This window comes from Leptonychotes weddellii, chromosome 11, assembly GCF_054177405.1.
Source record: "Leptonychotes weddellii isolate Sample4059 chromosome 11, ASM5417740v2, whole genome shotgun sequence".
Lineage (NCBI taxonomy): Eukaryota > Metazoa > Chordata > Mammalia > Carnivora > Phocidae > Leptonychotes > Leptonychotes weddellii.
In genome coordinates this window covers 59,141,801-59,159,126 of record NC_138379.1, presented here as the reverse complement: position 1 = coordinate 59,159,126, position 17,326 = coordinate 59,141,801, and the positions used below count along the sequence as shown (strand labels likewise).

Here is a 17,326-nt window from a genome sequence, read left to right as displayed (position 1 = left end):
CAGCTGATTCTTTTTAGCTAATGAAAGGATTCCCACTTCACGCACCACATAACCTGTTTCCTATGTCAGTAAGTTACTGTGGGTATTAGCAGCTCATGACTTACGAGGGGAAACAAGCCCCATTAGAATTAACTACAGTAGATAATAAATTTCATTGTCACATCACTGTTCTAAATAAAAGTTATGGAAGAATAGAGATAGGAATGGTTGATTAATCCCTACTTTCCTATTGTAAAATAGTCTCTACAAGGAGCAAATCTATAAATACGAGGCTAAACCCCATGGTATACTAAAATTTCAGAAACTGAATTCCAACATATAAGCCTCATATGTGAACACAGTTGCATAAAAATAAGGATTCAGCTATCTTCATTAGCAATGAGATATGTGTTTATTTATAATTAATAACATTATGTAAAATGACAGTCTCATATTTAATCTGGGCGATCCACATTTTTTTAAGTTAAAAGCACCTTGTTTCAATATTAAATACACAGGGGTTTTGTTTATTTATTTTTGTTTTGTTTTGTTTTAGAGAGGGGGGGGAGAGAGAAAATCTTAAGCAGGCTCCATGCCTAGCTTGGAGCCCAATGCAGAGCTCGATCTCATGACCTTGAGATCATGACCTGAGCCGAAATCAAGAGTCAGATGCTTAACCAACTTGGCTACCCAGGGGCCTCTAAACACACAGATTTTTAAAATAAGACTGCATTTTCCCATAGAAACAATTCTGTAAAGTGTGCTGAAGATCCTAGGCTAACTCACAAATCCCATTAAACCCATAATGACTTTAACAATAAACTAATGGTACTATTTGAAGTCTGAGATCTTGAAGAAAGAGACTGGGAAATAAGGGACAGAGAATATTTCCTTTCCTTTTTACAAAAGCTGCCCTTAGACATATTTTGAAAGAACCACATGCTTCTTTGCTATCATTACTTATTGTTGTCTCCCTTACCTCCAAGTAACTTTGGTATATTCAAAGCCTCTTACTCCAACACCTTTATTGTGAAATATGGGAATTTAATAGGAAAATCTTATACCTGTACCAGTTAGGATTTGGTTTGGCTACATATATCAGGGAGGGGGGTGGAAGTAGCTTAAACAAGGCAAATATGAGGTCCGTAGTCTAGAGCTAGTCAGTGATTCCGTGGTTAACAGGGATTCTCTTCCAAAACTCAGAACACATTTTCTGTCCTTAAAGTTACCTTATATTCCAAGATAACTGCTGGAGCTCTAGCCACCATCTTTATATTCCAGGCAGGAGAAGGAGAAAGCCAAGAAGGGCAAAAAGCATATTCTCCAATATGAGTCATTTTTCTATAAGGAGTTCCCTGCTTACATCTTTCTGGCTAAAACCTAGTCACATAGCACCTCTGACTGCAAAGGTTGCTGGAAAATGTAGTGTAGCTGCACCCTTTACCAGCCCCAAATGAAATTAGAGATCTGTTGCTGAGAATAAAGGGGAGAACGGATATTTGCAGGCAATTAGTTATCTCTGCCTTGTTCCTTAAATATCCAGTGCTCCAGATTGTTTAACTCCTTTCCTGCTCACTCAATACAGTTTCTTTATTTCTATGTTTCTGTTAAATGTAACAAATGCTACTTTACACACACACACACACACACACACAAATGACCCTTCTAGAGTAGTGGTTCTCAACTTTGGCTGCATGTTTAGAATCACTTGGAGTGTCTGTTAAAAATCCTGATGTCCAAACCAGTTAAATCAGAAACTCTGACAGTGAGACCCAGGCCACAGTATTTTTTTAAATGTCTCTGGGTGATTCCAGTGTGCAGCCAAGTTTGAGAATCACTATCGTAAAGAAATGTGAAAAGAAGGTACATAGCCCAAATGATGCCAAGTTTTGTCATTTTTTTCTGATGTAATGAAGTGATATAAAAACCTGCAAGCCATGAGTCAAGAATAATTTTTGGAGTGTTGGCACTTCCCACACAGACCAATTGTTTGCCTTTGGGGTCACTTTGCCTTTGCTGCCCCCCTTTTTTTATAAAGTATCTTCTCTTCTGTAACATTGGAACCATACAATTCTCTGAAAATCCTAACCTTTGTATACAGTGGATTCAAGGACAGCATAGATGGATCCAATGTTGGTCATCCTTGATGTCTTGACCTCTCAAGGAGCCCCACACCCACTTAAACTCTTTATATTGCTTCAAATAATATTCAAATCTGCCTACACCTTTATCTCATCCCAGATGCACACAGCAACCAAGAGTGTTTAAAATAGATCTGACCATGTCTTTCCTCTCCTGTATATAGATCCCTCCAATGATTTCCTATTGATCTAGGCCTCTCTGCCCTGCAAGATCCCTTCCTGCCTACCTCCCAGCCTTATCTAGGCCATTCATCCCACCTGTACGGCGGCCTTCTTTCATGCCTCCAGTTCCCCCAAGCTCTTTCCTTACAATTAATCTCCATGTGCCAAACCTACTGGATGCCCAAACTTATCAAAACAACACTTCCATTTGCTCAATGCTGTTGAAGGAGGCTTTGATTGCTCCCACAGACTACATTAGGAATCATGCTGTCCTTCTTAGTGGCCCTTATCACAGCTGTAAGTAATTATTTAGAAGCACTCCCTCCCCAGTTATTTCTTAGGAGAGCAGGGAGCAAGGTCTTCACCATTTTGTTTTCAGAACCTAGAACAGCTCCTATCACAGGGTATGTGATATTATAAAAATATATATTTATGAATGAATATATGAAGAACTGAGTAGCATAGGATACCGAGATTAGAAAGGTAGATTGGAGTCAAAGTGAAAGGGTCATAAGCAGCTGCTTGTAACTTAGGCGGTTTACTTAGGTGGACCCAAGTAAATGTTCCTTCCCTTTTTTTTGATATGTCTGTGTCTCTGCAGGTTGTGACTTGATCCCAGTACAGTATCTCCGCTGGGGTGACCCTGAGCCCATTGCAGCTGTGGTGTTTGCCTGCCTCGGCCTGCTAGCCACCCTGTTTGTCACTGCAGTCTTCATCATTTACCGTGATACACCAGTAGTCAAGTCCTCCAGCAGGGAACTCTGCTATATCATCCTTGCTGGCATCTGCCTGGGTTACTTATGTACCTTCTGCCTCATTGCAAAGCCCAAACAGATTTATTGCTACCTTCAGAGAATTGGTATTGGTCTTTCCCCAGCCATGAGCTACTCAGCCCTTGTGACCAAGACCAATCGTATTGCAAGGATCCTGGCTGGCAGCAAGAAGAAGATCTGTACCAAAAAGCCCAGGTTCATGAGTGCCTGTGCCCAGCTGGTGATTGCTTTCATTCTTATATGCATTCAGTTGGGCATCATCGTTGCCCTCTTTATAATGGAGCCTCCTGATATAATGCACGACTACCCAAGCATTCGAGAGGTCTACCTGATCTGTAATACCACCAACCTAGGTGTTGTCACTCCTCTTGGATACAATGGTTTGCTGATTTTGAGCTGTACCTTCTATGCTTTCAAGACCAGAAATGTTCCAGCTAACTTCAACGAGGCCAAGTATATCGCCTTCACAATGTACACCACCTGCATTATATGGCTGGCCTTTGTGCCAATCTACTTTGGCAGCAACTACAAAATTATCACCATGTGTTTCTCAGTCAGTCTCAGTGCCACAGTGGCACTGGGCTGCATGTTTGTGCCGAAGGTGTATATCATCCTGGCCAAACCAGAGAGAAATGTGCGCAGCGCCTTCACCACATCTACCGTGGTGCGCATGCATGTGGGGGATGGCAAGTCATCCTCAGCAGCCAGCAGATCCAGCAGCCTGGTCAACCTGTGGAAGAGGAGGGGCTCCTCTGGGGAAACTCTAAGGTAAAAGTTGTGGGGGGGTGTTGTGGGGCACTGGCCCCTATAGCTGAAGCAATGGTGTTTGCTTCCTGGGTCTTTTAAATGGGAAATATGTGAGTGAATTAAACTCTGGGAGGCAGGGTGTGGGGAAAGGGGTCTTGGGTACTCTCATTGAATGGTTTTTGTGGGGTTAATTGGATGTGGCCCCAGTTACTTATGCCAAAGCCAGAGACAGAGAAGTTGGGATTAAAAAAAAAAAAAGCAGAGTTTCAGCAGAAAGGAAATGAGGTCCAAAAGGGCAGGGAGAGTACAGTTAAGTCATTAAGCCAAGGCAAGGACCTCCAGGTCCTGAGGGGACAGAAATACATCGTGGACCAAATTCTAATTCACCAGAACAGAGTAGAGAAGGTTATTGTTAACACAGAAGATTATGCTGAGCACAGAGTGCCACGAGCCTTATGTATCTGGCTGCGCTGTGTGCCTGAACTTTCCCAAGCCCAGAGGAGCCCTTTGACTGCCCATCCCATAGAGAGATGCGAATGTAGACTCCATGTTTTAGTTCCTAATGGGCAACCTGAACTCTTTGGGAAATAACTAAGTATCCGAACGAGGCAAAAGTGACCTTGCATACAATCTTCCACAACAACTAGCTAGTTTCCTGTTTTCTCTGTTGCCCGCAGTCCCACCCCTCCCTTCAAGTTTAGTATCTCAGGTAGTACTTAAGGGTCAAGTCCCATTTGAAAAGAATCTGGAGCCATCAGCCAATAATTCCCCCACCACGAGGGACTTCCTTATATGGTAAATACCTCCTAAGGCATTTCAGAAGGCAATGAGATCATTTTTTTTTAGCCAATTGAGATCTGTATCTTTAATAAACATCTAGAGAATACTGGTAGCATAGATTGCCATATTCCATGCTGTCCCAGAGACCTATATGACAAATTTTAAGAACTTGAAGTGTAACCTATCATCTCAAATAGCTGCTCAGACTTATGCTAGTGGTAAGCCTGGCTAGTAACCACTTCTCCTTCCCTGCTTCTCAGGGGAAGAGAAGACTGTGGCCTCTGTGAGGGGCGGATGTGAAATTAGTACAACTAATAACTTCCCAACATGGGGGCAATGAGATCATCTTATCGGTGGCTTGGGAACAAATTTGGAGGTATTAAAAAGGCTACATAGATTGTTCCTGGGAATAAGGACTCCCTCCATTTAAGAAGTACCTATCAGAAGTGCTAGTCAGGATATCATCTGCTTACTCTACAGAGATTTTACAATTTTCATAAAGCCTGATAAATAAATGAAAGATAAACATCTTTCAAATGGAAGATAAATAGCTAAATATTATTTCTTGAACAATTCTCTTATGCCATAATTTAGCCTGCATGGAAAGTCCCACCTTTCTATCAGCCCTAATTCTTCAAATCCTGAATAATAGTGATGGTAAAGATACTGTGTCTTCTGAGGATTGAAAAGCACTCATAAGGTACTTAATCACATAGCTTAATTTATTTGTGTTATTAACTTGTATCCTTGCCTCTTTTAATTTTTTTTCTAATTCCTGTATGCCTCTCATCTCTTTCCGTGTACACTGAGCAAGGTATTTAACTAAATTATAAATCTTGGGGCAAATAACTGTGTCTTCTGTTTCTTCAATAAATCGTGGCAATGTCATGGTCTATCCACAGAAGGCCTTTCATCTCTCTAAACTGCCAGAATATTTTCCATCTGCTTTCCTGACTCCTCTCTAGAATGTTTTCTTCCTGAAACTTCTGCAAGATCAGCCTTTTATTTTGTCTAAGAAGATTTATTTTCCAGACTTCTCTTTTACCAAACTCTCTCTTCAAATAAAACCTTCCAAGGCATCCTGATAGGTAATACAAACAGGCTGTGAGAGGGGTGGAATTGTGAGCCTGTGCCGAAGCAACCCAAACACTCCCTTCAGACAGGCTCCTTAGACAGTGTGGAGCGATGGGGAAAAGCATTGACTTTGTAGCCAGTTTCTCCTGAGTGTGAACCGTGGCGCTGCCATTCTTCTCTCTGAGCCTGAGTTTCTTCATCTGCCAAACTGAGATCATATCACCTGCCTCAGAGGATTGTAAAGAGTGAAAGAAACAATATATGCGTAAAGGCCAGGTACACAGTAGATACTTTACTGAAGGTGTCAGAGTACAGAGTCAGGCAGCTCTGGGACTGAATATTGGCAGCATCACCTACCAGCTGTGGAACCGTAGGCACATCCCTTAGCCTCTCTATGCCTTGCTTTCCTCTCTGATGAATGGACATAATGAAACACAGCCTTCATACAGGGTTGTAAGACTAAATGAGTAAACACATGTAAAGTATTTTTTTATTATGTTAGTCACCATACAGTACATCATTAGTTTTTGATGTAGTGTTCCATGATTCATTGTTTTCATATAACACCCAGTGCTCCATGCAATATGTGCCCTCCTTAATACCCATCACCGGGCTAACCCATCACTGCACACCCCTCCCCTCTGAAACCCTCAGTTTGTTTCTCGGAGTCCATAGTCTCTCATGGTTCATCTACCATGAGGAAATACATGTAAAGTATATGCCATGCAGTAAGCACTTCGTAAGTGTGTGTTTGCTGTTATTTTTAACTATGTTAACAACTGTCAGTCTTCTTCCACCCTTGAAAGTCTCTGTGTCAGGAATGCAACCAGGATAATCCTAATAACAGAGAGAGCATCGTAAAATGCAGTATAGGTCTATAGACACATTGATTACACAGCCTGACCTTTCCAGAGCATCTCCATTTTGACATGGTCTAGTTCCTTGCCAGATTGTAGAACACACCCTTTGTCCTAATTTAAGCAAGGTGAGCTCCTTAGGAGTGGGAGCCTTGTCTCCCTTCTCATCACTGTGCCTCCAGTATCTGGAAGTACCAAGAAGGGCACTAGATGCATAGAAGACAAGATAATCTTTGGTATATTTATTGAGCAAATAAATTTGGGAAGGTAGGAATGTGGGGGGTATTTCTTGCTTGTGTTCAGGTGTGCATACTACTATCCCCTAGTGGTTCTACTACCTTTCATAACATGAACCCTACTGTGATCTCTATTACAAGTATCCCCTGCACTCCCGTGGTCCTCAGTTTCTCCTCACGAATCAGGTCATCAATCCCATCCATTGATCTCATGTTTTGCTACAATTCTAACATACCTCTAGTTACATTAGGTTACTATTTTCAACTATTTCCTCTCTACTTTAGTAAATAAGGGGCAATATAAATAACACAATTTACTGATAGTGCAAATAGGAAACAGAAATTCTCGGGATTTTTGGCAATATTTTAACTTGTTTTCCCTACAGAGCCATGTAGTCCTTGATGATTGGATTTTGCAGTCAGGACGTTTGGGTATTAGAATATCAAAGATAGTGAGGAGGGACCTTTGGCACTTGTTGAGTTTCCTGTACTTAGTTCTGGCAAATGCTGGTCTATTATGGCTGAGACAGGCTATAGTCTGATTATATAGTGACTTCTTTTTTGCTGGAACCTACCTTTAATATGGAGAAGAAAGGCCAGAAAAAGCTATAGTACCCTTGCATCACACACATCCCCTACCAGCCACCCTCTTTTAGCTATAATCCTACAAAATAATTTAGATCCAAACTAAAATTATTTTCCTCTAGGTTTCCCATGGGCTCTCACACTAAGTAATTCTTTTCTGTGATCCAACATCAAGATGTTCAGAATGTTAATATGGTATTTATCACATTGTAAGATATAACTGGTTATATATGGATTTATCTTCCTTTTTAGTTTATAAAGTCCAGTGTGTATCACATTATCTATCTCTAGGACTTAAATAATGGGGAAAGAAGTGAACTTGGATGCTTCTAATACTTTCACATTTTAATCTAAATTACCTTCATTAGTTGGGCTTCTCAGGCTTGAATTCTGTAATATGCCAATGAGCCCATCTATTGGGATTTACAGGGAGCTTAAATAGTTAACTTAGATCTCTGACTGTAGGTCTTTGGAGAGAAGCAGCTGCTATGCTAGGCCCAGCCTGGTTCTGCTTTCTTCCATCTGTTACATGGAGAGGCAAGCTACTATAAACCCAGACTGGGTCTGGGCCTTGTTTGAAAAGGCATCTCATGGCAGACAGCTAGGGCTCCATTTTAAAGATGACATGAATTGCATATGTTAGAATGAAAGTAATACCTCTCAAGGTTATAGTGACTGTGTTTCCAAAAGTTAGGACACACTCTTGGAGCAGTGGACGTAGAGACAGTAGATGCAAATATAGCAAACTAGTGTATAGATCTGGCTCTGGAGCCACACGTGGATCCAAACTAGAAGTGTGAATTTGAACAAGGTACACCAGTCTGTTTCCTCAACTGTAAAATGGTAGATAATGATCCCTGTTGTGAGAGTAATGAAGCAATATGTGTTAAATCCTTAGTATTAACACAAAGAAAGCACTCAGTAAATGGTAGGTAAATCTTTAGAAATGTGTTCAGCTGCAGGTAAGGGAAAGCCTGATTTTCAGAGACTTTTATGATTTGTATAGGTTTCACTTCCCTCATGTTACAAGAAACACGTAGACAGCTCCTCGTGGTCTTCCAATGCTCAGTGGTTCCAGAGCCAACATCTCCGCTGTTCTCTGGGTCTTTTGTTTTTTAAGATTTTATTTATTTATTTGAGAGAAAGAGAGCGTGAGGGAGAGAGAGAGTGCACAAGCCAGGGGGAAAAGCCGAGAGAGAGAGAAGCTGAGCAGGGAGTCTGACGTGGGGCTCGATACCAGGACCCTGGGATCATGACCTGAGCAGAAGGCAGATGCTTAACCAACTGAGCCACCCAGGCGTCCTCTCTGGACCTTTTTACTCATGGTTGTTCAGTGGCTCCATGTGTTGCATCCTTTCATTAGGGAAAACAATTGTCTTCTCAGGATCCCATAACTGCCTTTCTGTCTCATTGACCAAAACTGTCTCCTGTAGATACCCCTAGCTGCAAGAGAGTAGGAAAAAAGCATGCATTTAGCTTTTATATCTCCTATAATGGAAACTGAGGGGGTGCAGAAGGGGGTGTCAAGTGTGCATGAATAGTGTCTACCATGGAAAATGATAGTACCTCGTAGTGGCTATAGTAGTAATAATGGTAGGAGAATTACCCAGTGGTCACAAAATATTGAAAGGAGAAGCAGTAATCTTTCCCATTTTTCAAACGGGGAACTTGAGGTCCAGTGTGGTTAGAACCCTCACCCACAGTCGTGACCCGTTACACTCAGCTCTCAACTCAGGTCTTATAGCTCATTGGCCTTAGAGCTGAGCCTTCCCCAGAATGTATTCTTTAGAGAGCTAGTCTCACAAATTGTTCTATGGAAAAAAAAAAAAAAAGTATTTGGTCAAACAAGTTTGAAAGCACTCTGACTATTCCTTTAAAATAGTGTGACTGTGTTTAGGGATAAACACTGAGAAGTTTTGCAGTGTAGAAACCAATCATTCATTCGTTCATTCTTTTCAATCATTCCGCACACTTGTTGAACACAGGACTATTTTTTTCGGGTAACTCTCTTAACTTTCTGGAGCATTAATACTACAAAGGGGAATCATGATGGAAAATATCATCATAGCCAAAGAGAAGATGTGTTTCTGGGCCACTGGAGAGTTATTCCTATCGTCAGTGCGAGGGCGACAGAAGGAGCCAATTCCCACCTCTGGTCATGGAGACAGAGTCACTTTTGTTCTCGGAGCACCTCAGGGAAAAATAGAGCCAGTGCTAAGAGATCTAGCAGTTTTCTGGGAAGTGAAATATGCTCACCCTAGAGCCCCAAAAAGAAAAGTGCCCTGAGCCACTCATTCAATTCACTGAAATAGCAAAGGGAGATTTTTATTTAAACAGGAGTGAGTCACTATAGATTTTTTTTATATAGAAACATACTATTTATGCCATCAATGTATAGAGGTCCCTGTGATTAACATTTTGGTTCTAGACACTAATTTTCCCACACGACATGGTGCAGCATCAAATCATTGTCAAGCAGATAATGCCATGCTTCCGTGGAAGGACTTCACTTCAGCTGCAAATTGACAAAAGAGCACAAAACCCCTTCTCACCTAAATAAAGCATTGAATGTGATGAGTCTAAAGTTCTGGTTCTACAAGATTCAGAATTTCCAGGGTCGTGGGGCTGAGGTTCTCAATGCAGTGGGCATTTCATAGCTACATTAATGACAGAGGCTGTAGTTGCAGACCATACATTTTCTCAGAAGGTAAAAGCCTCGCTGGGGATTCTCCTCAGTGGCAGAAACATTCTCCCTGCCTCCACCTTAATTTTAGAAACTCTCATTTGCCGCTTTTGTTTTAATTAACTAATTTACTTTGCTTTCATTGACATTGTCATGAGAGCCCATTCAGACTATCTGCTAAAGCAACTGCTAGCCCTTTCACGTCCATCGCCCAAATTATAATTTGCCTGGAAAATTGGTTCTCTTGTGTGAATGCCAATATACCCCAAAGATGCTCAGAGCTTTGATGAGTTCCATCTGCTTAGATTTCATTAAGGAGTTATTAGTCCATATGAAGGGACGTTTGTGTTATCTCTTCCTCTTTAGAATCCCCTGCCTCTTCCTTCTATCTTTCCAGGTTGTTTTTCTCTTCCAGGGCCCAGCTTCCCCACTGAAACCCTATCAGATTAAACTGTCTCACAGATTTTCCCTCATCTGGACTCTCAGAACATTTAGCACATTCCTCACACCTTCTTCATTTATTACTGATACAAACAGAACTGAACATTGTCAGGCACTGTGGTAGGCCCTAGGGGCCCGGGATGGGGTTGTTTGGTGTAGCTACCTGATGCTGTCTTAGCAGAAGTTCTCTGTCTTCCTCGGCACCTAGCCCCGTGCCTGACACACAACAGTGCTCAGTGACAGAGTCTGATTCGGGTGGGCCGCAGCTCTTAGGACTCACACTGCCGTTACGGGGAGCAGAACTACTCACTTTGTGGACTTGATTGCCCAGATTTTATCTGATAATACTTGGTTCGAAAAATATAAGAAAAAATCTTTTTTGCTACAAGCAAACTTTTTGTTTTTCATCAAGCTTCCTTGGAGGCCTGCTGTGTGCCAAGTAGATTCTGGGGACACAGAGAGTAAGAAACAGTCTTTGAGGAGTTCTCAGTCTTCCGTAACAGAACTGGAAACAGTTAGGTTCAATAAAGTGATAGAGTGCTGTGATAGGAGTCTACGGGGGAGCAGAAGAGCCCAGAGGCAGAAGCAGCAAATTCTACACGTGGAGAATTAGAAACACCACCCAAAGGATCCAGTTCCAACAATAGATACTATTTAAATACTTTATGCCTACTTAGCCATCCTCAGGGCTTCCCCAGCGAGGATAGGTTAGAGCCAGACTTCTTTCCCCTTCCGTGGCAGGAAAGGCCCCTGGTGGTATGAGCCTTACCCCAGCCAGCCTGGCGTCTAGTCCCTCCCTCCTTGACTTTCCATTCGTACCCATTCACTTTTCTTGCTTTCAGGCTTCTATCAGTGCAGCTAATGTGTTATAAAATACACCTGCCCCACTACCCTCAACTCTCACTTGGCTAAATCACACTCAGCTTTGATACCCCTTCTACCTGCAAACCTGTCCTGACCCTCTGAGACCACATTAGGTCCCACTCTTTATGATCCAAACGAGCCATATGCCTCTCCCTCCAGCACATTCATCACCCTGTGTTGCAATTCCATGTTTAACTGTAAGACTCCCTTACATGATATGCATGAGTGTGAGCAGACACACACACACACACTATCGTGTGAACTTACTAAGCACAAGGTCCATGTCTTTCATTTTCTGGTTCATTGGAACCCAGCCCAGTGCCAGGCACGTGGTTAGCACTCAAAAATGTTGGTTGAATAAATGGATAGATGGGTGGATATACGAATAAAGACGCGTGAATGACACTGGCATTTGACAGTGAACACAAAGAAGGGTGGAGGATAGTGAGTAATTATATTCATTGAGCACTTGGTGATGGGCCCGGTGCTGTTCGAAATCCTTATACGGATTAACTCTTTTAAGCCTCAAAACAATCCTCATTTTCCTGATAAGGCAACTGAGGTAAGGGGAGGGTAATTTACTTGCTCAAATCCATGAAGAGAGCCGGTAGAAGGGGCAGGCTTCCAATAAAGATGGGCTGGCTTCAGGGCACATGCAGATAACCATCCAACAATGGTCCCCAGCCCAGCTTTTCATATTTTGTAGCCTGAACTGAGAAAAACTGAGATGAATGGGTGCAAAATGTGACTTGCCCCCAGGAGTTTCCCTGCAAACTGCTCCTGGATCTTTATGGCACTGTACTTTCTTGTCACAGTCATTCCTTCAGCTGAGCCTGATCTGACTTGTGTTTTAGCTCAGAAGCCTCTGAGGTAAAATTTGAACTTGAAAAGGCTACCCGATATCTTTTCTATTTAACGGTGATTTTGGGCTATCTATATAGATTTTGTTTGTGTGGGAAAAAATCTGACTGACTTGTTTTTTCTATTTATAGTATTTATTATACTTATTAATATGACCATTTTATTATAATTAGGAATTATGAGGATTTACATAATTTCCGACATAACTCTTTTTGTGTTTTGTGGTGTGCCTAATCTCTGATAAAAATCGCATGAAATAGGCAGGGAATCCTAGTGTTTCCCACCTTGACCCAGTTCAGTGTAATTCCAACCAGTGTTTTTAGAGTAATCACTGTACCCACAGTACATTGCTGAATTCTAGGAATATAAAGACAAATAAGACACAAACCCTGCCCTTGGGAGCAGCTCACAGAGTAGTGGGGGAGACCAAACCATATACAAATCATTAACTTTTGTAGTGTATGAAGTGATAAAGGAGACAATGCAGAGGGAAGTCAGGCTAAAAAGGACACTTTGTCCAATCTGGAGGTTTCAGGAAGGCTTCCTGGAAAGCCGACAGCTGCACTGCATTCTTTCCCATTCTTTGGGAAAGAATGAAAGATGACATGAGCCAGGTAAAAACCATGGGGTACACAGTGTGGGGGAACAATATGAACAAGAGCCCACCAACCCAGTGTGGGCAGGGAATTGCAGTGTGTCAAATGTGTGTGGGCAGGAGGCAGGGAATGGACTGCAGAGGCTTAGCCTGAGCAGGGGGGCTGCCAACTGCCGGCCTTCCAGCTCCCGCAACTTCCATTCAATAACCTCTTCGGTTTACCATCAAATTCCTCATACTCATGGCCACTTCCTAACACCAGTATGATGCCTCCCCAGCTATCCCCCACCAAAACTTATGTGTCCTCACCTTCCTCTCCACTAGAAAACACACAAATTCGTTTGTGCTTTCCCAATAATGATCCTTAGTGACCTGCTTCATCCTCTAGGTGGTAAACACTTCTCGAACAACTACTTGATTACAGAGACTGTGCTAAGTACTTTTATATGTATTATTTCACTGGATCGTCACACAGTATTTTATAATAGAAAGTATCATGCCCTCCACAGATAAGAAAAAGAAAATAACTGAGACAGGTAGAGGTTAAGCAAGCTTTATTTTGTGCATATTTTATAAGTAGTAAATTTGGGATTCAAACCCAGGTCTGTATGTTTTTATAGCCCTTTTTTTATTTTAATATTGCCTTTCTGATGGATTCATTTTCTCAACCATGTATATATATTCCACCTTGTTTTTAATAAATAAAGTGACTGTGAATGTATTTCTACCAAATAAAATATTAGTACTTTTATTCTAATTTTTACTCGTAGAGAAATGACCCTAAAGGTGACTTTTTTTTTTTTTTGGCATATAGGCAAATCAGTCAGGATGACATCATGGAACAAGATAGGCTGTCAGTGTCAATCCTGTTATAACTTGGCAGAAGTACTGTGGTGCAGGAAGTGAGCCAGTCAGCAAAGATATAGATTCCAGTCCTGGCTCTGCCACACACAAGCTGGGACTTGAGACCAAGCCCTTAATTCTCAGAACCTCTGGACAATGAGGATGATACTATGCATCCCACTGTGTATTATGCTCACAGGATCATTGTGAGCATCATACAGAGTATGTCCCACAGGTCAGGTTCATGAGATGTGAGTTTCCTTTTTCCTAATCATGGGGTCATCTCCCTTCCCGTCCTCCCAATATAAAGCTCTGGTGACCTAATATGAGGTTCCATGACATCAGTCTTCAGGAAATTTACTGAAATGGAAATATTTGACTTTGGAAACCTGGCCTGAATTACTAGTAAATCATGGCTACATCCTGGGGGCCGATGGCCCTCTAAATTTCCTTTATATTCTTAGGTAGAAGTTTACGGAGTTTCTGTGACCGTGCTTTATCAGAAGTCAGGCTTCCCTCAGAGTATAAAAGCGATTTGTAAGTGTTAGCCACTTTTCTCATTCCCCTTGTGGTTTTGGCAGTGCATTTATATTTCTTCGTGAAAAAACTATTTTGATTTTTAACTTGGCCCAGACGGGTCCATTTTACTTAATGTTTAGAAACTAAGTGATGAATCACTGTGGTCAATTTTATACATCACATGATATGAAGCTCTCTTTGGGAAGGCAAGTGCGTGCTCACATTGTTCATTTACATTTAGCCAAAAAAAGAAAAAAGAAAAGAAAAGAGAAAAGAAAAGAAAGAGAAAGAAAGAAAGAGTCACAACATCCCTCCTGTGTACAAGCTTGCTGCCTGGCCTTGTTATCAGGCTTCGTGATTGCATATTCTGGATGGGAGAAGCTGCCAGAGAATATGACTCTCCTGCTGAGTTAAAATGGCATGGCCAAAATACAAACTAATAGCACCATTTTCTCTAATTCATGTGGCTTTTTTAGTTAGAGAAAAAAAAGAGAGAGAGAGAGAGAGATCATGACTTGGTAAACAAACAGATCTGTCACTGACCTTGCTTGTTCTTCTAAAACGAATGGTAATTAAAAACAAAGTGTGGCAACCCTAATGAAGCTCCCAGAGAAGGTCAGGATCATTACAATCAGCATCTGCTAAGCAAGTCCCAGTCATGTGTGAGACACTATACTACGTGTGTTACACATGAGTATCTTCTAGAATAAAGCTCCCCAACTCCCGAGTTTCTGATGCAACAGGTCTGGGGTGGGGCCAGAGAGTTTGCATTTCTAACAGGCTCCCAGGTAATAATGATTCATATTGATGAATGTGCTGGTGACATAGGGATCACATGTTGAGAACCACAGACTTACATATTCTCAGCTAACAACAACCATGTGAATTAGATATTATTTATTTTATTTTTTTAAAAGATTTTATTTATTTGAGAGAGAGAAGAGAGACAGCACGTATAAGTTGGGGGAGAGGCAGAGATAGAGGGACAAGCAAATTCCATGCTGAGCACAGAACTTGATGCAGGGCTCTATCCATGACCCTGAGATCAGGACCTGAGCCAAAACCAAGAGTTGGATGCTCAACTGACTGAGCCACCCAGGTGCCCCATGATTTAGATATTATTATTGTTCTCTGTTTTAAAGGCGAGAAAACTTAAGTGCAGAGAGGTTTAGTGATTTTTCCAAGATGGCACAGCTCAGAAAGGATGCAGGTGGGATTCAAACCCAAGACTAAACACCATGTTTTTTCCCACAATAACATGACTGACAAGCTTTCAACAGGATATATTAAGTGGATAATTGTTTCTCCTTCCTGTTTGCCCCATGTTAGGACTTATGCTCTGTAGACTCAAACTCTAGGGCATCGCCTGCCCACTAGGCATAAGGTGGTATGCCAGAGGTATTGCCAGAGGCTTGCTATTGGTTGGGCTATTAAGCATACCTTCCACATTCCATACATAAATTCCACAGCAGTCTCAGAGAGGACTCTAGAATGTCCTCCCACTTTCTCCCTATGTGACTGAAGGGCATACACTTTTACATCACGAGAGCCAGTGTCCAATCAGGAGATCAGCTGCCATTCCCCCATACTCAGGTCCAAACCAACAATGGCATCAATGCAAAATGGGAGGGCGTGCTTAACTAATGGAGGAGTGGGAAAGGCCTTGGGATGCAAATTGGCTAGAATTTCAGTGTGTGGTCACCGTATAATATTGCCATAAAAAGAAAAGCAAAACCAAACCAGCAAAGACACTCTTCAATTTTAGATGGCGTGGGCAGAACAAGGGAGGTAATGGAGTAGTATAATATCAACAAGGACGTCCTCTGTGGTAGGCAGAGTAATGACCCTCAAACATGGTAACAGTCCACTCCCTGGAACCTGTGAATATGTCACCTTCCATGGCAAAAGGGACTTTGTGGATGCGATTATGTTAAGGATCTTGAGAAGAGATTATCCTGCATTATTCAGGTGGAACCAAGGTAGTCACAAGAATTGTTGCAAGAGGAAGGCAGGGGTACTGGAGTCAGAGAGAGATTTGAAGATGTTACTCTGTAAGCTAGATGATTCTATTCTGACCATAACACTCCCGAAAAGATATCTTGGCTCAGGAAGAGAGAGAGGAGTTATTGTTCTTCTCCACACAAAATTCTGGTGAGTTTCCATGACATTCTACGAGGTTTTACCATGGTCATATGTATCACACGCACACACACATTCTACCAGAAATCCCTGAGGGCAAGAACAGTTTCTTATTTATCCCTAGGTTGACTCTGGGTAGGAGTTCAGTAAATATTTATTGTGGTGATACAGGAGGTAAAAAGGAGATCAAGCCCTACTGATCCCTCCTACTTGGGCTCCTCAAAGGATAAAAGATTCCCACTGTTCTCCATCATCAATCTCAACTATCCTCTATGATATGTCTGTTCATTTCACTCTGGCTCCCACCAGTGTCTTGGTCAGAAACTGAAGACAGCAGGGCCCACTTGACCCATTGGTGGGAGTTAGGCACTCCCAAGAGTGTGTTCTGACTCAGGCAGACACATTATAACATTGAGGGGAAAAAGGCATGGTAGGAACATCAGAGGGAAATAAGAGGGAATTTGAGTTCAGGATGCTTCTCACAGGCACTATCCAGCCACGGAGTACAACCAAGAGTGCAGCCCACAGCTAAAGAATGGACCAGGGCAAAAGTAGACATTTCTACTGATCTAATGGCTGCCAGGGCAGCAAAATTAGAACCAAATGTTCCAGCCCAAATGGACCAGCAAGCACTTTTCCCTTTTGTTGGTTAACTCATAAAAATGTAAGAAAAAAAATGATCCCAGCATCCACTCATCACAGAAGTCTAACTTTAGGACTTCTTTTAATCTAAAAGATGTTCAAAATGTCTGATGATACTTGAGAAAAACTGAGCAAATTAACTTCAGTAAAGAACTTAACAAAGACACATTAGCAGAATGCTAATGAGCTGAACTGGGGCTAAGCAGATGCAGACTTCTGATGTCTTGCCTGTCTTTTTCACCTTCAAACTCCAAATCCCTATATCAAAGCACATGTTATCTAATTTCCCCTTGGACATTTCCAAAGGCTTTCATTTAATTGTATTCACTGTGCAGACACTGCTTTGCAACTGCATCTCCAGGGAGAACAGTGCCAGACAGAGAGCAAGTCGTGAGCTGAAAGGAG

General features: G+C 41.9%; 1 protein-coding gene across 1 annotated transcript in view; it reads left to right on the top strand.

Annotated features, from left to right (window-relative positions):
• The window catches only part of GRM5 (glutamate metabotropic receptor 5), a 144,838-nt gene that overhangs the window by 85,470 nt on the left and 42,042 nt on the right, over positions 1 to 17,326 (top strand). The window contains exon 6 of the mRNA XM_081797334.1: positions 2,884 to 3,823. Coding sequence (XP_081653460.1) covers positions 2,884 to 3,823 — 940 coding nt within the window. The remainder of the gene's footprint in view (positions 1 to 2,883; positions 3,824 to 17,326) is intronic.